The following is a 22,145-nucleotide window of genomic DNA, read 5'->3' as shown; positions in this document are numbered from 1 at the left end:
AATCTGAGTGCTCAGTTTGGATTCATTTAATAAGCTGAGCTTAAATCAGTGATAATGATGAAGACTGTTGCTGTATCAGGTGATCTATGATGTCGGTGTTGCCTTTATCACTATCCTTCTGGTGTGGGCTGGCTGTGCCGGCCTGGTCTTCATTAACTGCTTCTTTAACTGGCCGCTCGAGCCCTTCCCAGGACCTGAGGACATGGATTACACGTATGTAGTCCAGTGTTTCTGACAGTTCAAAAGTTTGCGGTCGGTAAGATTGTTTTTCAGAGGAATTAGTACTTTTATGTTACAAAGTATTTCTATTTCAAATAAACTTTCTGTTCATTAAATAATCCTGATAAAAATGTATCACTGTTTCTACACAAACATTAAGCAGAACAACTCTGATAACATTCAACATTGATAATAATCAGAAATGTTTCTTGAGCAGGGAATCAGCATATTAGAATGATTTCTGAAGGATCATATGACTGAAGACTAGAGTTAAGATGCTGAAAATTCAGCTTTGCCATCATAATAAGTAATATAATTTAATATATTAATATTATATTAATTAATATAATATAAGAATTATATTAAATTATAGTAAAATAGAAAACAGTTATTTGAAATTATAATAATATTTCACAATATTACTGTTTTTATTGTATTTTTAATCAAATAAATGCAGCCTTGGTGAGAATAAGAGACTTCTTTCAAAGGCATAAAAATCTTACAGACCCCAAACCATGATTTTGTTTTCTGTATCCATTTATTGAAGGTTCTGATGGAACATAATTCACTTATTGTCTGTCTCACGCTCCGCCTTGTCAGTGTGAAGATCAAGTTCAGCTGGCTGGGCTTTGACCACAAGATCACAGGGAAACAGTTCTACAGGCAGGTGACCACCGTTGGTCGGAGATTGAGTGTGGGCAACTCCATGAAGAACAATCCAAAACAGCTGGCCACCCAAGAAGGCAATAAACTCTGCCTGTCCACTCTCGATCTGGAGGTCCAGTGCAAGTCTGTGGAGGAATGTGAGTATTGTCCTTATTGACATGTTTTCTGTTGACCAGTCTTGCTTCTGATGATCTGAAAAATGTCGAAGTAGGCTTATATCTGATTCTGCAGAGGCAGTCTTTCATTGCATTATTATTTCATAATGTGACAAAATCCAAAACAAGTCATTTTCTGAGCTTGGTTTCAATAAAAAGCTGTTTTAGGAGTACTGTTACTCTCTGTACTGTAAAGGTGAATGACACATGATCCAACAACGTTGTCTCTGGTCGTCTTGCTTCTGGTCTGTGCGCATTCATGTGTTTTGGAGGAGATGTGGTTTGGACAGCGATTTGCAGGAAGGGTGGGATTGTATGCTTTCAATGCTAGCAGGCTAAAGTTAGCATTTCCCAGATCACCTATTGCACCTTTAAAGAATGTTTTTATAGTACAATGACCTCTTACATGTCAAAAGATCATGGAATTTTTGGTTTCTCAATTCATGACCACTTTAATGCATTTTTTAAATAAAATTTTGTCCAAAAATTGTATTACATTTTCATTAGTGGTCTCAGACACTTGTACCCCACTGTATGTGTCTTTCAGGTTGAGCGCCAAATAATTTAAAGTTATCTGTAATGCAAGTTGATTGTTAATTATGAAGGCAGAATAGTGGTTATTGGATTACCAAAACTCATTTATTTTCACTGTTTGAATGTGTTGAACAAAGTCCTTGTTCATCAAATTCAAGTGACTTGTGTAATCCCGCAATCATGCATATTTCAGAAAGAATTGGACAGAACACACAGCGTCTCTGTACCCCTCACTGCGCACCCCTCGGCATCCAGACATGCAGGGAATATGCGAGCAGACAGGGGGCGATGTTAATGAATGCTTCTCAGTAAATCTCTTTTATTGTGCATGGGGATTCCTTCATTAGCCTTATGCCTGGTTTTTAACATCTGGAGGTTGCAGGCACACGCTGTGTTTGCACTTTGCTTCTACTAACCCAAATCTGTGCCATGCAATTATTCCAAATTCACCTCAAACTTGTCAGAATAATGCAAAAGGGTACTCGCTCCCCACCGGCTCCCTTTTTTTAGGGTTCTGCAACTCTCAACGGGGCTCCCAGTTGGGCTCTTTTGTAGTAAACGGAGCGTGCAATCGATTCAGACCGCGTTCTTGGAGGACCCATGGCATGGGGCTAAAATTGGCAGGGGTCGAGAAGGTGGCAAGGGAGAGGGCAGATAGCACCGAAGGGCTATTTTAGAGACACAGCTGGAGATATTGTGGGAGGTTTGAGAGAGAGAATGATGCTGATCCCTTCTAACTGTCATCCATAGTGCGCTAATGCCTTCACCACCCTGTGTTTCCATTACTGCAGTCAATTACCGTCAGACTCAATGCTGGCGGCTTGAAAGTGTGAGTCTGAGTGTTTGTGTACTTAGGGGAATAATGAGGTAGTTTGTTTGTGTGTGTGTGTGTGTGTGTGCATGTGTTCCGGAGCATATCAGGTGCGTTGAGGTCAGATTCTCAATGGACCAGGTAACAGCATCATAAAGGTCACTCCATTGGTAGTCGGTGAACAGCAGCATGCATTTATTGCGCTAGAATTAGTGGATCATTAACAAACCCAGACCCTCCGGCCTCTGTGTTACTGTGCCAGACATTGAAGTGTTGCCTGGCTGTCCAAGCACCTGTAGAGTTATTTTCCATGTGAGCACGATCTGGCCATTTTTAAAGGCATTAGAGCATACTTAGGGACTTAGGGCCGTTTACACGACACCATTTTCAACTAAAAATGGAAAACGTTTTACGTGTTTTGGTTGTTCATTTACATGACAACAGCGTTTTGGGGGCCTGAAAATGCAAACTTTTGAAAACGGGTTTCAAAGTGCAAGTGTTTTAAATGATACCGTTATTGTTTCCGTGTAAACTACATTAACGCGAATTTGTGAAAATGGTGACGTCGTATATATTACGTGTTCAGTCTATAGGCACGTAGCATAGAATGTAAAAAAAGATGGACAGCGCGTCTCAACTTCCTTTCACTGTAGAAAAATGAAGCCAAAATATCCCAGTAATGGTCGTTGCCGATTATGTAGTTCGGAGCAAGAGTCTGCGCAGTAGTGATTCGCAAGTAGTGTCATTCGCAAGCACAGCTGTCAATCATGACATTACACCCCATTTTTATAGCATCAAATAACTAACTAAAACCAAACTTATTGGGAAAACGAACACTTGAACATACGTCTGTGTGATGCGAACTACTTAAAATGAATAAAAAAATGTTTTAAATGTAGTTTAAGACCTATACTGCAGCCAGCCACCAGGGGGCGATCGAAATACTTTTGCTTCACTTTTCAGGACTTGTGCGGCACGCTGAGTATGGGGTCTCTGTGGAACAAAAGTGGGCGTTTCTGAATTTATGGGTGTTTATAAATCACGAAATGAAAATGATCCCCTTTACCCGACCCCACCCCTAAACCCTACCCTCACTGTGACGTGGGCAAATCAGGTAACACGATTGAAAATGCCCTTCTGTTTACGGCCTCGCCCACTGATCTGGTAACTCCTATTACTGTCCTGCAGAGATCTATACTTGGGCACGCTTGCCGTGTAGTGTTTCTTTACAAAGTGACATCGCCAGCTACTGGCCTGGAATGCAAAATACAGAGTTTTGAGTCGTTTTTGCGGATCCATGTCATCGTTTTGACAATGTTTTCATCTCCATGTGAAAAACACAAAGGAAAAACTTTTCTGTTTTTTGGTACATGATTGTCATATAAACGAACTCTAAGAAGCCAATTAAGTTAGCTATTTTAATAATAATATTTTTAATAATAAAAATGATTATTATTGACAATAGTTTTTAATAAATGTGTTTTTCAGCCCAGTCCTTCATGCGGAGCATCTTTAGCCCCATATTCATGCTCAGCCTCATCACAATGTGTGTGACTCAGCTCCGACTCATCTTCTACATGGGGGCCATGAACAATATTCTGGAGTCCCTTGCTGATGGAGACTTAAACAAAGGTACGTGTAAAATATTCACAACATGCTGCCAAACAAGTTGTCTGATGCTACAGGCTAATAGCATTTCTGTTGCTCCAACACTAAATGTCACCTATGGAACAGAACGCAACAGTCAAATTCATTTTCTCCAAAGAGAAATGGATTTTCACAATAAGCTTGTAGCTGTATGGTTTGGTTCGTGGCTTAGAGGCTATATATTTAAGATTTATTTGAAATGCCTATGGAGAAAATTAATGAGAAAAAAATAAGTGTATAATCAAGGCTGCTGAGAAACCACAGTTGTGCTCTATTCCTCTTACTGCTTCCTTCTTAAAAGTTTTCTGATGTCACACAGTGATTGGCTGCCTAACAACTCTTAATCATGCGTTTAATATGTACTCAGATGGCCGCAGCAGGTTCACATTGCTAATTCCTTGCTGTCTGTCTCTTGTCCTCTGTTTGCACTCTCTTCTATCGTGCTGCTTGGTGTATTTTTTCAGTCGAGAGGATGGAAATGGGTAAGACTGCAGGCAAAATTAGATGCATTCTCGATTCACCCCTCTCACCCCACCCCCCACCATGTTCCTCCCTCCTTCCTCCTCCACCTCCTCTTCCACCTTCATTTGACATTGATTCATGTTGTCATGTAAAAGCATGAACCCAGCCCTTGGTGGTTAGAGATTGACGTGATGCATCAAAGTCAGTGCACAGTATAATTTCCATCCAATCCTTCATCTGTCCACCTAAACTTCACAGGAACAAGTCATGGGTCATTCTATGAAATGGGTGTCTTTTCCATTTTTAAAGGCTGTAAATTTCTGATTTTATACATTTTGTTCATTTTTAAGTGTTAATAAATTGCATTGTTCCATCTCATGCTAAATTAATACATTTTAATATTGATATAAGATATGTTATATGTTTTTATATAAAATATATTTTATATATATATATATATATATTTAATATATTATAATATATTTATTATATAAATACATTAATATTTTGTCAGTCTCTTTGACATTAGGTGTCGATTAATGATTTATTTTTACAAATATTTTCCACACATTTTTTATAAATCAAAATGGTGGATACAGGCCAAAAAAAGAAAAAACAAAGAACTAAAATAAAATGACTTGATTTTGTAGATGTATCGTCTTAAAAGTCTTTTAATCTCACCAAGACTGCATTTATTTGAGCAAAAATACAGTTTTTACAGTAATATTGTGAAATATTACAACTTTTTTATATTTTAATATATTTTTTATCTGAATTTTCAGCATTACTCCAGTTTTCAGTGTCACATGATCCTTTAGAAATCATTGTAATATGCTGATTTGCTGCTCAAGAAACACTTGAAATAGAATAGAATAGTTCTTTGGTAACATTATAAATGTCTTTACTCTCACTTTTGATCAATTTTATGTGTCCTTGCTGAATAAAAATGTTACTGATCCCAAACTTTTGAATGGTAGTGTGTTTTTATGTTTATGTATATGTCATCAGCTTCAAAGTTGGCATCAGCTTCATTGTTAAAGTCATTTTTTACACATATTCTGTTTGGCAGAATGTTAATGTTAAACAATGTTAAAACTCAACTTTATTTCTCTCTCAGTGAGCACATACACATCGATCTTCGGGGTGCTACAGTTGCTGTGTCTCCTGACGGCCCCTGTGATCGGTTACATCATGGATTGGAGGCTCAAAGAATGTGAGGATGAAAATGAGAAACAAGTCACAAAGTGAGTGCAATGATGAGCGTCCTGCTGCCTAATGCATCATTTTGACACTTGCCGCCAACCAATTCAACCCGTAATTATTATTTGATTACAAGCTTAATGTTGCATTGCATCTGTGTAATGCACTCTTGTCTTTTCCCTCAGGGATCCTTCTCAGCCAAGGAAACGTGACAGACAGATCCAGAAGATCAACAACGCTACCCGGGCGTTCATCTTCACTAATTTGCTGCTGGTCGGCTTTGGGATGACCTGCCTAGTGCCCAATCTTCCTCTACAGGTAACTGAGAGCAGTCTTACTGCCTGCAGAACAATATTGTACCCAATAGGAGAGGAAGTGGTGCAGAGCCCCTCACGTTACTGCAGCGGATGCACTGGGATGTAGTAGCACAACAGCGCCCCCCAGTGGCAGCACTGATTACGGCTTTCTTTCAAAGCTAGCTAGTCATTATTTATGCATTAGACAAAGTAAAAAAAAAAAAAAAAAGTAGGGCTGTTTTTGCCTTGGGGAAGCACTGAGTAACTCTGTTTTCTTGTTTCCCTCCTAGATTTTGTCCTTTGTGTTGCACACCATCGTGAGAGGCTTCATCCACTCTGCCGTTGGTGGCTTGTATGCTGCTGTGTGAGTATGTTTTTGTGATTTGGGTGTTTATTGATGTTGCTTTTAATCATGATTAAAGAACAATGGTTTTCTTTATGGGTGCAGGTACCCTTCCTCTCAGTTTGGCAGTCTGACAGGAATGCAGTCCCTCATTAGCGCACTTTTTGCATTGCTGCAACAGCCTCTCTTCATGGCCATGATGGGCCCGCTGGATGGAGATCCACTTTGGGTGAGCAAACAGTCTCTTACTAATATTTAAAGTGATAGTTTATCCAGAATTTATTCACCCTTATGTTGACCCAAACCCAGATGACTATTCTGTGTAATAAAGGTGTGGTCACAATGACTCGGTTTTGGGGTCACGGTTCAATACGAGTTTGGTACAACAGAAAAGGCATCAAATCCCCAGAGCCCAGGGACAGTAGTGCAAATCACAGTTTGTTCCACCTAGTGGCATTTAGTCCCCCCTGAGGTAGTTGGTACAGTACAGCCTCCTTTAGTGTATTGAGCACTAAACAGAATGCACTCTTGCATAGGTCATATTTTTTGGTCACAATCAGCTACAAAACTGAAAAGCATCTCTTGTGTTACAATAGTACAAAATAATGTGCATGACACAATTTGGCACAATGCCAAATGATTTTGTCTCATTATAACAGCAGAAACAACTTAAAATACTCCGTCATTTGTGGTCATACAGATAAGAGTAAGACATCATCTGAAACTGGTCTATTCGTTCAAAATAAAGGGTCTATTTTTATTTGTGTACACTCACAATACAAACAAAGCATTGTGCTTTTGTAAAATAAAGTAAACAAACACGATGCCGCTTTCTGCTGTCCCAGTTTCCTTTCTGTGAAGTTTGTGTAGCGCTCACAAAAATTAATCAAAACAGCGTATAGGCCTGTTGTGGCAGTTACAGGCAAACAGTGTTGCATTACCACGTGCGCCCCCTTCTGGATTGGAGTGTGTATTGTCTGTGACTGACTGTATTCGTCGTCTGACCGTATGCACCAAACCGTGACGGTTCGGGACGACTTTGAACCAACTTGAGCGAAATCATCGCGGGCAAATCTTTTGCCCTCACGCGAAATTCCTGAGTATGTGGATTCCTGTTGAAGTTAATGGATTACGCCTGTGAAAAAAACACAGAATTTCTCCATCAGTGGGGGGACAACCGATGTCAATGGGCATCAACAACACATGCATAGAACCAAGTCCCCTCCCTACATTTTTTCATTGTCAATAATCCGTTTCACTCAGACGTACGTTACAATATGGAAGAAAAGATCTGTCACTACTTCGGTTACATAGTGACTTGAAAAGTAGTCCATACAAACTCTTAAACCCATTTTATATCTCTGCTCCGCACACAAACCACAATTTAAGCATAAATCACCTTTACATTTTAAATTGTGCTTGCTCAAATTCAAGCTTTTGTCTTTCTGTGTAGGTAAACGTGGGGTTACTGGTCCTGAGCTTGCTGGGATTCTGCCTGCCCAGTTACCTTCTGTGCTACGGCAGGCAGCTGCGCAGAGAGAAGCAGGAGCGCGAGGAAGACCCAAAGATATATGTCCAGATCAACAACGGCACCAACCCCGAGGCCTTTGTCTAACTGCAAACGCACAGATGACAGTAGCCGGCAGAGAGAGCAGGAGGGTGGAGAAAAAAGGGGGGGAAGAGAACTGCAGGTCACAAAATGAGTGATAAACACCTCCCTGATCCCTCCTTCTGTCTGACACACACATATTCTCAACAGGCACACAAACACAAAATACAGCCAAAGCAACCGAGAGTCTCACAACGTGCCACGCAAACAAACGTTTACATGCAATGGACTGAATGGACACTGTGAAAGGCAGGTGTAGAAAAAAAATGATGGCCTTGTCCTTGAAACAGACAAGGACATCAAGTCTTTATGTACTGCCTGACAAGAAAGATGAGAATGGCCCTCTTTTCTTGCAATTTTAGCTTGAGTCTTGAATTTCACACCATGACGATACAAAAGACAAAGCAAATTCAGTGAAATTCTCTCAGGTTTGAGGAAGCCTGATGACGCTTCTTGAACAGAGTATTACACACATCATTAGTATTCAGCTTCGTGGCCAAGCTTGTTTCAGACATTTTCTGCATTGTTACCTCACTCACTTTGTTTCTTTCAGCTCACAAAGCTGCTGAAATGCGAGTCAAGGACCCTCCATTGCGGTTTGAATATGATTCAAAACTGAAAAACTACCTTAAAGCAGAACGATTCTGCTCATTATTCTGTCCAATATGGGTCTTCATTGGAAGTGGACAGATTTTAGATTTTAATCTCATATATACAAGCATGCTTTGGACAGCATGAGCATGAGACTGCAGCCTTTTCTGAACTGGGCTGATTTTAAAGGACGTTCGGACCATGGCACCTGAGGCTAATGTAAACTAAACACAATTTTAGTATGACAATTGTGCTATTATTTGCTTTGGGCTGCAGATTCAGTACATCTATGGGTAAGATGATGCTTTTTGTACATATCTGTCCATTCAGAAGGTTGTAGAAGCCATGTGGGTCTAAAAGGTTTCTGTTAAAGCGGTATGTTGGGGATTAGCCTCACATTTCGATCAAGATCGACTGATCTTCACCAGCAATACTATTCCACACTGACCGTACCGTATCCTATACCACTTTCCCATGCAGTACTACTGATTGAGCTTCACTTGTTAGCACAAAATGTTTTCCTTGTATTGACTCAATTATTCAGGGTGTTTCACTTTTAGAGTAATAATTCATATCAGATGTATTCACTTTCAATATGATTCACCTGCAAGCTTTGCTTTGTCACGTATGTGCGATTAGGGGTACAAAAAAGAAAAAACGCGACACAGTGTACTCTCAGTAAAGAGATTAGAGGCCATTATCGTATATATCTTGCACTACAGGGTTCATAATTACAGAGGTGCTTACGTTAGCCATTGCAGAGTATATGCGTTCTGTTCCAACCTCATACGTACACAAAAACCATGTTAGCCATACAAGATACAAGATTTTTGTGTATGTTCTCAAGATTTCTGGTCTGGTTACCATTTAACTACGGTGCTTTTTAGAATAGAAAAAGCAAGAAGGTTTCTGTGTTGCTCAAGATGAACGATATAGAAACCAAATACAGAATTTAGTTGGCTACTCAACGTGGACACCTTGTAGTGATAAGAACTTGAATTTAATTCATAGCGATTAAAAAAGGGAGATTTTTGAGACATGCTTGATGACAATCCCTTTGAGAACCCATATTATTGTAGCTTGTAATGGGTTGCAGGCCAGTATTGTGAACGACAAAACATGATAAATACATAAAATCTATAAGTCCTGTGATGGATTTGGCTCAACTTTGCTCAGAAAACAGTGCGAAAATTCATGTAAAATCAGTCATAAAGCTTTTAAACATGAATTCCAGTGTTGATGTAGATACTGTGTTTTTGTGCAGATCGCTGAACATTTCTCATCAAAAGATTGATTTGAAGATGTTTAAGTCACAACCTCACTCTCTTTAACAGTATTTTCTACAGTAAACCTACCTGAAAAGAAAAATAATTTGTCTCTCCATAAGTGAGAGACAAACACAAACGTGTACGAGATCCTGGATGAGTAAATAGAGCTTGTGCCTGTTATCTTCTCAACAGACCTTATTTTATGACCCCTTAAAAGAGGAACAGGTCAGATTCACCCAGCAACATCCACTTTTTGTGAATATTTCATCAGAGCTGAGGCTAGATGTGAGTCTGTGAACATTTGCTGGCTTGAAAATGCCTGGATATTGCAAGTGAATTCCAATCTAATGCAGTACTGTACTAAGCGCAATGAATGTGAGAGTGAAACTTTTGCTCTCAGAACGAAAGAAGTAGCACTTTTTCCTCACTGCCATACCTTAAATTTTCATTTTTATCTCAGTAGTCACAATCACATTTTTTTTTGTTTTAAATGTTGGTTTAGTATACCCCATTGTACGTGTATGAGCGTGAAAAATGCCCATACTCAGAGATGTAAGAGGGAAGAAAAGTGGGAAAGATCAGCTTTAACACCACTGTTTTCTCTCTGTACTGTATTTGTTGTCATTTGTTGATTTATCTACTTTGTAGGTTGTGTTATTAGTTATGTGTACGTGTATTATTTTCTTCTTTTTTTGTGGGTGGTTTACTGTACTATGCTTTTGGGTTACTTCATTCTATTACTATATAGCACCTTTTTGAATAAATGTCCCAGCAAATATCAGATATGTGAAAAATAAATAAAAACATTAATTTGTATGAAATGTTTGTGCATTTTGGGTTATTTGAGTAAACCGTACAGTAGATGGCAGTGTGGCGTCATCTACAGATGGTTTCAGTGTTGCTCAACCTTTTGAGCTCTGTTATACTAGACTTCGATATACTAGACTGTTTATATATATATATATATATATATATATATATATATATATATATATATATATATATATAAACTGATAGTTCCTGTCCTTGATTCTGATTGGTCAATAGCTGTGTTTTATTCACGATAAAACACGGCTATGACCGCTTCACCCAACGCTTCTGTGTATCACTACATAACACCCTTAGCAACCACTCTTAGCAATGTAAACTGTATGTTCTCAATTGATATTGTTCATTGAAGCTTACTGTATTATGTAGAAGAGTATTGAGAGAAAGAGACCGACTGAGCGAGTTTATTACCTGCATTCATTTTTAGCATTTTCCTTCAGGTCAGTCCTATGTTCATAATAAAAAATCTGTTTAAATGTCCGATGTATTATCCTGTCCTTTTAACAGTTAAGGGGTTTTCCCGTAACTGACAGCACTAGTCAAACAAAGCCACTGGAAGGCAAGCCTGCAACCTTTAGCTAAAAAAGCATAACGGCTAATGCTAACGCTCCGCCCCCGGCGGTACGAGGGAATGAGACCAGAGGCAGTTTTTTGAATGGATGTCAATGGATGACAGGCTTCACTATGCTTATTAAACAGCTTTTGTGGGGAAATAGCTAATAATTTAATTAATCTACAGCCTGTTTGCTAATCTTCAGCAAAATTTATTTTTTAAGAGAAGGCAGACTAGGGAATGTTGCGACTGATGTCACTGCCATTACACGATAGGCTGAGAGGTGCTGCACGTGATTAAGTTAGCCGTTACGCTTTCTCCAATGGTAAGAGATACAGACCCTCTTATCTCCCTATAATAATACGATCTCTGCTAGTCAAAGCATTTGTCAGTTGCGTCTTGTTCCGTGTTCACAACAATTCAATCTTTTCAATATAAAAGTCTTCGCTACTGACTGACACACTCATAAAGACAGTCTTTGCCGCCATCTAATGGCGCAATAATGTAACTTCTGTTGCTGTTCACGGTCAGGGACTATTTTTTCCGGCGGAAAGAAAGCTTTAGTAAAAGTGTACTTCATTAAAGTTGCATTGATACATATTTTAGGCTTTGATATTTGTATTGTGTGGTAACCGTTTTATAAAAGCAATAAGGTACTCGAGGCTAGTGCTGTTTCGTGAAGAAGTCACGGCTGAAGGGGTTGCAGGCAACAACACCCTTCAGCCGTGACTTATTCACGATACAGCACTAGCCTCGAGTACCTTACTGCTTACATATATCAGACTAGAATATAGAAGAGGAGCAGCAGCCTACAACATTTTCACGATATGTCCTGAACAGAAATTAATGTGGAATGGAGAAAGGCTAGTTATCTATGATTGTCAGACTGACTGGAAAGTCAGGTCTGGGACAGAATAGGCTTAAGATACAAAACAACTTCACACCCAAATCCTTTCTGTTGAGGTCTCATCCTAAATTTAAAACCAGCGGAACAAGTACTTCTGCCTGACATCCATGTGGACACACAGTCACAGTTTCTAAGCCTGTGTGGTGTTTGTGTGAGGGCAGGGTGTGGCGCTATGTTCTATGTGCGGCTCTTGACCAATCAGACTCTCTCATGGCCCGGTTTCCCTTCTAGTGGGTGTGGTTGCCGTGACGACGCGGCGATCCTGTCGACATCTTTCAGGAAATGAATTTAAAGAAATGAGAAATCCAGGAACTTGAACTGAAAACGAGTCGCGGCGGGGAGGACCGAAGAGTCGAAGAATAAACTGTCTTTGAGCTAGTTTGAATGTTGAGCACGCGGAGCCGAAGGCGATAACATGTTAATAAAGGAATTGTAAGTAATTTTGAATGATTTAACTGAGCTGAAGTTTTGATCTCGCGCTGAACTTGAGTTTGGGGCGCGTGTTTGCTAACTATCGCCGGCAGCTGCCAAATGAAGTAGATTTATGTTGATATAATTTTGACTAATGAATTATGGATGTTTTTTTTCGGAGTGTTAATTAAGTTATATCAAATAGTGTAAAGTTTGATATATTGTCCTATTATTTATATTCCAGTCAATTCGAATTAGCTTTGATCAGTCATCAGTTTATTTGCTTTACAAAGTGGAAAAAAAAGTTTTTTTTTTTGTTTTTTTTTTTAGAGGTTACAAACTCTAAAAACTGCAGGTAGTATGAATGTGATTGTCACATGCTACCGTTCTGCCGGTCACGCGTCATAATGCACCGGTGTGCACGTCACGTCAAAGTGTACTTTGACACTTTAAAGTATATGCTGCTAGTATATACATATTCAGGAATTAGTCCTCTAACTATATTATGACAATAATATTTACATAACAAGTAAATGAAATACTGCCTGAACTTTATATTAACTGTAAAATATTACATTAGACGTCACTACGTTGATGTTATGATGTCATTACAGTCATGATGGCTTTTATAATACTTGATGTGAATATGGTGATTAAGAACTTTTAATTTGACGCGTCATGGAAAACCTGGGAATTATCAGGGGATTTTAAAATGTGGGAAGTAATCCTGGTTTTAAAGGATTAAATGCATTTTTTCATAAGTTTAACCATTAATGTGTTTTTATTTTGTTGCGCTTGGTTGTAATACAATTCTCTGGAGCTATAATTGTATGCAGACATATACCTTTTTTGTTAACTTTGGTTTATGCCACATATCTCACCTGTATATATCTTATTCTAATTTGAGACGACTCTATGAAGTACACACATTATGAAACGATATTATCAGAACATGACTGTTTTACGATTGCAAAGAGACATGGGACAGGTGAGGTTAATGAATAAAGCAACTTTAGTTCTTGTTATTAATGCCATTGTCTTCATATGGTAAAAACTGGGCTTGTGGGATACAAAGTTGTCAAAAAAATAAAAGTGGATGAATGAAGAGTTCAAAGGTCACCATGGCATTTTTGCTGACTTAATTGCTTTTCTATTTTGTCTTTCAGTCGAGTCGTCTTGCCCATTTCTGTTGAAGAGGTATGTGCTGTAATTTTTCCCTTTTCTTGAGATCTTACAGGTGCTATCATACTCTATTATAATTTGAAAACGCTCATGGATGGATTTTGGCATGATGACAGTTTTTCTGTTGCTCCAGTTTTCCAGACTCCACCTATCAGTTTGTCCTGATAGGCAGGAGTTTATACATTTCAAAATGATGAATTGAAACAGTCCAAGGTTTGTGGGAAAGTGGCCTAGTTAGCTGTATACAGTAGACTAGGACAACTTATAATTAATTGTAACCCGAGACCAGGCTTATCGGACATTATCAAGTGTGCCATCTCAGCTCCAGCTTACCAAGCAAAGGTTGAATTTGTTTATCCCTGTCATTTCTTGCCCTCCCTGTTGTAGTATTTGTTGATTTAGGTTGGTGTGTTTTTACTCTGGATATCTGAGCACCTTGATGCCATCATTCTGTAACTGTAGTGTTTGAATAAGAAATCATTGTTGAAGAAGTCAATTGTTCTTGTCTAAATGGCAGTAAAAACAGACACGGGTTTAGCATGTGTAGTTGCATTCCTTTCTCTTCACCTGCGCAAAAGGCCACATAATACAGACTAATGGAGAATTAAACTACCCAACCAGCTGATACAGGAAGCACCTAGAGGATATTACATTGTGGAAGCTGGTTTTGTAGACATGCCCAGTGTAGGTGCAGTCAGAGAGCAGGGGCTGCTGGGAGCTGCATGACTCATTTGTGTCTGGATCTCAGTGGGTTATGTGTAATCTTAACACACCTCAATAAATGTCAATTTTTCATAGTGAACATTATGATGTTGTTATGCCTAAATTCACCATGTTATATGGCTTATTGGCTTATAGGTGTCAACCAGAAATTTAGTATCAGTGCAATCGGCTTTTAATACTGTACATTATAATTTGGATACCTTAAAGGGTTAGTTCACCCAAAAATGAAAATTCTGTCATTAATTACTCACCTTCATGTCGTTCCAAACTGGTAAGACTTTTGTTCATTTTCAAAACACAAATGAAGATCTTTTTGATGAAATCTGAGAGCTTTCTGTCCCTCTATAGACAGCTACGTGACTACCACTTTAACACTTCAAAAAGTTCATAAAGAGATTGTAAAAATAGTCCAAATTTTCTGAAGAGACACGATCGCTTTATATGATGAACAGAGTGAATTTAGGCTTTTATTCACATATAAACAGTGAACATAAACGGTTATTAATGATCAGAAGCTCAACAGAACCTGCTTGACACGCGAGAACAAACCTCTTTTCAGAAGCTCAAATGTTCTGCGTAACACATGAGAATGAACTTTGTTTCTCGTAAGTCAAGCAAACATGCTTGAGCTTCTGTTTACCACAACAGATGTGTGAGTTGATGAATGTTTACATGTGAATAAAAGCCTAAATTCAATCTTTTCTTCGTATAGAGTGATCATGTCTCATCAGAAAATTTGGACTAAACTGCTCAATTCATGTGGATTAGTTTTATGACGTCTTTATGAACTTTCTGAAGCGTCAAAGTGGTAGTTGCGTAGCTGTCAATGGAGGTACAGAAATCATTCAGATTTCATCAAAAATATCTTCATTTGTGTTAAGAAGATGAACGGAAGCTTTACAGGTTTGGAACGACATGAGGGTGAGTAATTAATGACAGAAATTTCATTTTTGGGTGAACTAACCCTTTAATTCACTTGTAGCATATAACATTTTTACAGTTTTATTTGTAATTTTTGTAGAAAAAAATAGTATGGGTTTTTAATATCGACAATTTATCGGTTATGTGTCATAACTTTAAAATAATTATGGTTTATTGTCACAGCCAGAATTTATTTTAATAAAATGGTTTGGATTTGTTTCCAAAGTGTCCAAAACTGCTTTAAAATATTTTTATCCGTCTACTGTATATAGTCTTGGGCAGAAGCTTGTCTAAGTTGGAGAACTAGAGGTGAACTTGCATTTGCTAGAAGCATTAGACACCAGTTTCCCTCTTTTCTATCTATCATCAGACTATATAGTTTAAACACTTCCTCTACAATTGTGTCTGTTTGTTTATGGCACACCAGTCTGTATATGGCCATTTATTTATGTAGATGTTGAATCCTCTCCCAGCACTGCACGCATCCATGACATGACATGACAGGATATGTTCGCTTTTAATGTGTTTTTGTTTGTCATTATCAGTGTTGGGGGTAACGCATTACAAGTAACTTGAGTTATGTAATCAGATTACTTTTTCAAGTTACAACAAAATATCTAAGTTACTTTTTCAAATAAGTAACGCAAGTGACTTTTTCACATTTATTGACTGACAGCTCTCCTGTCCGCATGTTAAGAGAAATAAAGTGCAGAGGTGTTGTGTGCGATGTGTGTGAACATGATGGTTTTTGTAGTTCTAGACTAAATGTGAACAGCATTTACTCATCTCACTTGCACGAACACATTCAGTATTCCTCAAAATGAATAAAAACAGTGAATGCAATCTCAGAATTTTATGCAAACCTGTAATAATTAATTATATTAAATTACACAAATATACTTTATGTAGTTAATCTCACTTTATTAACCAATGTCTTTGCTGCTGACTTCAATGATCTATTTCAACCATACTAATAAGCAAAAATTACTTAAGATTAGATTTAGAAATAAGAGTGTTGAACTTCCTTCTCCTGTATCCTGTTCTTCTTTAATCTAGAATGGCAGCACAGCCGAAAGGTTTGTTTGAGATGCGCCCTCTACCGTACAGTCGTTATTATAAATTTCCTTCAGCCTCAAGCTTATTTATTTCATTTTTGGTGTGAAAGGGCCTTAACATTTGCCAAAAATAGAACCTTTCTGTTGTTATTAAAAAACAAACCAGCAAGCCCAGCCCAGGTGAGAAAAAGTAACACAAAAGTAATGTAATGCGTTACTTTTCATAAAAAGTAACTAAATAACGCAATTTGTTAGGGAGTAACGCATTATTGTAATGCATTACTTTTAAAAGTAATTTTCCCCAACACTGGGCATTAAACTGTAATTTGCATATGAACAAGTCAAGTTAACATAATTCTCTCATGTATAGTACCAGGTGGGTCAGCTGTTCTCAGTAGCAGAGGCTAGTAAGAATGAGACGGGAGGTGGAGATGGGGTGGAGGTCCTGAAAAACGAGCCCTACGAGAAGGAGGATGGAGAGAAAGGACAGTACACGCACAAGATCTACCGCTTGCAAAGGTAATTTTATTTGGTACTACGGTCTATATTCAAGTGCCATGGTATTATCATTTTTTTGTAAGGGTCATCACATGTGCCATCATCAAGCAGTGAAATTGGTCATAGTCTGTATCTCAGTTTTTCTCTGGGAATCTTAATTTCTCTGTCTTATTCAGTAAAGTGCCAACTTTTGTACGATTACTGGCCCCTTCATCTGCCCTGAATATCCATGAGAAGGCCTGGAATGCTTATCCTTACTGTCGCACAGGTACCGCACACAGTACACTAAATGTACACACAAACATGAAGCATGATTGATCTATTAAACACAGAACTAGTAGGAATGAGGAAATTCACTTCAAAACTGTTTTTCTTCTTTTTCATGCGCTCCCTACATCATCATTCATCGCTCCAGTTCTTACGGTGAGTGTATGAGACACCTGTGTGTAGCTAAATGAAACATTTTCTAATATTACTATTAATAATAATATTAATAATCAGCATTAGCAATTCCTTTAACAAGCAAAAGAGTTTTATTCTTATATATATGCTACTCTTTAAAAGTTTGTGGTCAGTAAGACTTTTTTTTATGTTTTTGAGTTTATTTGATCAAAATACAGTAAAAAACGGTAATATTGTAAAATATTATTACAGTTTAAAAATAACTGTTTTCTATTTTAATATATTTCAAAATGTAATTTATTCCTGTGATGCAAAGCTGAATCACTATTCTAGTCTTCATTGTCACATGATCCTTCAGAAATCATTGATTTGGTGCTCAATAAACATTTCTTATTTTATGTTGAAAACAGTTGTGCTGCTTAATGTTTTTGTGGAAACATAAATACACTGTCTTTACTGTCACTTTTGATCAATTCTTACTAAATAAAAATATTCATTCCTTTTTAAAAAAGAAATCTTACTGACCCCAGACTTTGAACAGTAGTGTGCCTGTATATCAAATCTGTTTTGTGTATTTTTATAGAATGAGTACATGAAGGACAATTTTCTAGTCATGATTGAGACGTGGCACAAGCCTGACCTCGGTGAACAGGACAACGTGAGTAAGCAGTCGACATTATGCAGATTAATGCGCAAAATAATATAATTGCACATCACCACAATGAGCAAGAAATCGATTTTAAATTACAAGTATTTGTGAGAATCTTGTCATTTCTATTTTTTGAAGGTCCATAAGCTTGACCCCGAACAGTGGAAGAAGGTCGAGGTGGTACACATTGACATTGCAGACAGGTCTCAGGTGGACACCAAGGTAAGGAAAACTGAGTATTTACTTTCAATGCATGATCAAACTTTAAGACTTGCTGACAGTTTAAATGTCTTTACAGGACTACAAACCAGACGAGGATCCAGCCACGTTTAAATCACAGAAGACTGGTAGAGGGCCATTAGGACCTGACTGGAAGGTCTGTATAGTTTCTTTAATTGATTCTAGATTATATAGCTCCAGCATTTTTGTAGAGTCCTTGAGTTGATCAGGTTTGTTCCTTTGTGTTGCAGAAAGAACTTCCTCAGAAGACGGACTGCCCTCATATGTGTGCCTATAAACTAGTCACTGTCAAATTCAAGTGGTTTGGCCTGCAGAATAAAGTGGAGAGTTTCATCCACAGGGTATAAAACTATAAAACACCTCATGCTGTGTTCAGTTTGACTCAACAAAATGTCCATCATGGAGGTGCAGTTTAGAAAGATAAACAGTTAGTGTTTGTTCATTTTATTAGAGGGCTTGGTGTTTGTGTGTTGATCTATTTTTAATGCAGTGACTCATGAAACATTAATGTTTGTTTGGTTTGACTTCAGCAAGAGAAGCGTCTGTTCACCAACTTCCACAGGCAGCTCTTCTGCTGGATAGACCAGTGGATCAATCTGACCATGGAGGACATCCGCCGCATGGAGGAGGAGACACAGAAAGAACTTGATAATGTGAGTTCAACAACATTTTTTTTTTAAAACACTGAACAGAGTGTAGACAGTGTTTACCACAATATTTTATAATATTCACAGGTTTTCACATAAGATACAATACAGTGTTACTGTTAATACTAAACTTAATACTAGGTACTAAAGCAAGAATAAATAAAGGCTAAATAGAAATAAATAAAAAACTAATAAAAATGACAAGCACATAAAAGTGAAAATATAAAAATAAAAGCTAATTCAAAATATAATTAGTATATAAATAATACTAAAACAACACTGAATGGAGTAAAGATTCAGTGCTGAGTGATCAAAGGAGATATTTAATCTATATTTAATTTATGGATCCACCAATTATAGTTCTGGACGATAATTATTTTCAAGTCCAGACTAATTGATAAATGGTGAATATTAGAATTTATACTGTTTGTGCCTAAATAAATTAACTTGTAGCACAACTGAATGATTCTAGTTAAGAGTTTTAATTTGGGCAACATTATAATGTACAGTATGAAAAATTATTTTTCATTTTTAGGTTTGTTAAAGATTACATTTAAGTTATTAAATTATAATGTTTTAAAGATTAACCTTAAGTTATCACTAGATGACAGCAAAGGTCTGAAAGTAAAAATGGAATGAAGCATTTGCACTCATAATTAAATATCCAATATTGACATCTGAAAATTATTATTTTTTTTTTCTTTTTCTATCCATAGATGCGAGAGACCGAACCAGTGAAAGGCATGTCTGCCGCAGACGAATGAGGCGCTTGTTTATTGGGACTGTGAGTAAAGCTGTGCTGTTGGTTTATATTTCAGAGTGTCTATTTACACCAGGTGCAAATAGCCTGCCTTGTTGGCAGATGCTTTTTACGCTAACTCCGCCCACCAAATGTCTGATTGAGCCAGACAAAATTACAAAAGAAACTGATAACAGGATCAGTGGTGTGGAGAGTAAAAAGAGTTTATTTTAAATTATTAAAAAAAAAAAAAAAGTTTATTTTAAATAAAAATTAAGAAAATATTCAAAAAGATAATAAAATATATTTATATATATTTAATTATTATTATTTTATTTATTTTTGTATTTTCAGATGTTGCAGTCTCTGCAGTATGATGGGCTGCTCTCTCTCTTCATGCTTCACTCCAGTAGTTTTCTTTTCTCAACATCTGCACACAGGAAATTCTATCCAGAGGTGTTTCTTACACTAATTAGTAGCAACATATTATTATTTTTTTTTTTTTCAGCCCATGTTTCTACCCCATGTATATTAACTTTTATTTTGAAAGTGTTTCCATGAATGTTTATCCATTTCTTTCTTTTTTTTTTTTTTTTTTTTTTTGCTTAAGTTGACTGACATCAGCACGTGTGTGTTTCAGTAACCCCTTACTATCTGTCACCAGCATGTTTACACATTTCTCTAACAGACGTTTCCACCCTTGATGTATTTGCTTCAAGTTTTGCTTTGCCTCATGACAAACCACCATGAGTTTATTGTATTAGAGGGTTGCAGCTGACACATTGTTACTCATAAGCCACTTATCTCAGGACTTTTTGTAGGTGTGAAAGGACTGAATTCTTATGTGGTAATGCCAGGTTTACAGTAATGGCGTAAAAATAAACTCTAGTTCAGTTGAACTTCCACCCAGGGTCTAGAGAGGTAAATATCATGTCATGTTGGGTTGGAGATGTATTAGCACATGTTTTGAGAGATGCATTGTGCCTCTGTCATACGAGGCTTAATAATGAACTGTATTCAGAGGTTTAAATGGTATTCTGCTGCTCTGTTCCACTTTCTCCTTAAGACTCTGTGTTTACTGGACTCGGATACAATGTAATACTCGTTTCTTAATTATGTCTCATGACCTAATAATGATATTAAAAAGAATTTATATTATTATTGGCTGTAGAATGACTTTATTTATTGGGCTTTAAGGTGTGTGGTGATAGAGAATTTTAGTAAATCTTTTATTTTTCATGTGTAAAAATAAATTACACCCAAAACCTAATAAAAATTTGATAACTACGTATTGATTGACAGATTATATTACCTATTTTCCAGGTTCAAACTATTTTTTGTGCTATATCAGGATGGTTTACTTTCTAAATGCCAAAAGAATGTTAGTTTATCAAAGTGATCAGGAAACAAGCACAAGGTCAAGGATATTGCTTTAAAATACACTAACTGCTTTATATAATGCACAAACTTAACAGTCTAAACAATGAGTCATCAGAGTAGATCAAAAGAACTCCACCAGTGGTGTACTTTGCTGTCTACAAATAATTTAAATGCAATTGACAGTTTGTGCTTCACTAATGCGCAATGCTGAAACATAGACAAACAACCTACCTAGCCAATACTCAGCATAGTTGGATAAGGAAATAAAGTTGGTTAACATCATTCAGGATAATGAAACTTTGTGAAAGTAGTTAGCAGGGTTCCCAGACCTGCATAACAAGGAGCCCATGTGCCAATCAAAACAGGCCCACTTTTCTTTAATAAAATCATCTTACCTTTAAGACTGACAGGTAAACCGATCCTCTCTTCCTCTTACATTACAAAATACCCTCTGATGTTAATTCATGTCTATTTTGAAAGAGCCAGTACAACTTACTGAAATGTATCATGTCTCATGTAATCACTCAAAATGTCCTCTAAAGAGGAGCATTTTGCAAAAAAATTATGCACTATATTACATATTCATTATATTTTTACTCTAATACCATTAAAAGGTATTATCATAACGTTATTATAAAAACAGCCGTATGTGCATTTTATACAAATCAGTTCTTAATTAACCTTTAATAATAATGTACCAGCTGACAGGGTTCCCTGTAGTTTACATTAGATTTTTTTTTTTTTCTTGAGAAAAATTAACGTACTATATCCATGTGTATCCAAATGAATATTGAATCGAAATCGAATCGCAAACTCGTGAATCGAATAGTGAAATCTGTGTCATACAACTCCCTGAAATCTCACTCCAAGCTAAAGTTGGCAGCCCTGAGTATTGCTGGAATATTTCAGTCAAATAGCATTTAAAACGTAAATATAAAATATAATTTATGCACTACGTCAAAATACCAATATGGCCTGCGGGGGAAAATAGAGTTTAAAAGTAGGTCAATATCGCGGGAAAACACACCAGAGACACACCTCGTCCACAAGCACTTAACTGAACTACAACCATAAATTAAGGCATTTCCATACTCCTATTTTCTTTAAATTTCTTTTTTTTCTGCCTTTCACTTCTGCTCAAACATACAATTGAAAACTGGATATTGTTAGTCATGCTAAATTGCTTGTGCTTTTCCTCATTTCTAAGAT

At 37.1% G+C, this 22,145-nt stretch overlaps 2 protein-coding genes across 3 annotated transcripts in view; both read left to right on the top strand.

The window, feature by feature from the left end:
* Positions 1-10,622, top strand: part of slc43a2a (solute carrier family 43 member 2a) — a 28,206-nt gene extending 17,584 nt beyond the window's left edge. The window contains exons 7-15 of one of the 2 annotated variants that reach the window (XM_051861281.1): positions 80-213; positions 820-1,022; positions 3,874-4,017; positions 4,497-4,514; positions 5,612-5,738; positions 5,880-6,012; positions 6,281-6,354; positions 6,439-6,562; positions 7,787-10,622. In XM_051861281.1, coding sequence (XP_051717241.1) covers positions 80-213; positions 820-1,022; positions 3,874-4,017; positions 4,497-4,514; positions 5,612-5,738; positions 5,880-6,012; positions 6,281-6,354; positions 6,439-6,562; positions 7,787-7,948 — 1,119 coding nt within the window. In that variant the 3' untranslated portion in view covers positions 7,949-10,622. The remainder of the gene's footprint in view (positions 1-79; positions 214-819; positions 1,023-3,873; positions 4,018-4,496; positions 4,515-5,611; positions 5,739-5,879; positions 6,013-6,280; positions 6,355-6,438; positions 6,563-7,786) is intronic. The other variant, XM_051861282.1, reaches the window with a different exon arrangement.
* Positions 10,623-12,331: 1,709 nt separating this feature from the next.
* On the top strand, positions 12,332-20,714 carry pitpnaa (phosphatidylinositol transfer protein, alpha a). Its single transcript, XM_051861283.1, has 12 exons — positions 12,332-12,521; positions 13,667-13,697; positions 16,752-16,900; positions 17,056-17,147; positions 17,295-17,302; positions 17,865-17,939; positions 18,069-18,152; positions 18,229-18,306; positions 18,401-18,511; positions 18,701-18,823; positions 19,534-19,601; positions 19,911-20,714. Exons 1-11 carry the CDS (start codon positions 12,505-12,507, stop codon positions 19,579-19,581), a joined length of 816 nt encoding a protein of 271 aa, XP_051717243.1. The 5' UTR covers positions 12,332-12,504; the 3' UTR covers positions 19,582-19,601; positions 19,911-20,714.
* The last annotated feature ends 1,431 nt before the right edge of the window (positions 20,715-22,145 follow it).

The sequence above is a fragment of the Ctenopharyngodon idella genome, chromosome 15 (genome assembly GCF_019924925.1).
Source record: "Ctenopharyngodon idella isolate HZGC_01 chromosome 15, HZGC01, whole genome shotgun sequence".
Taxonomy (NCBI): Eukaryota; Metazoa; Chordata; class Actinopteri; order Cypriniformes; family Xenocyprididae; genus Ctenopharyngodon; species Ctenopharyngodon idella.
Note: the sequence above shows the minus strand (reverse complement) of the source record. Positions and strands in the feature narration are given on the sequence as shown.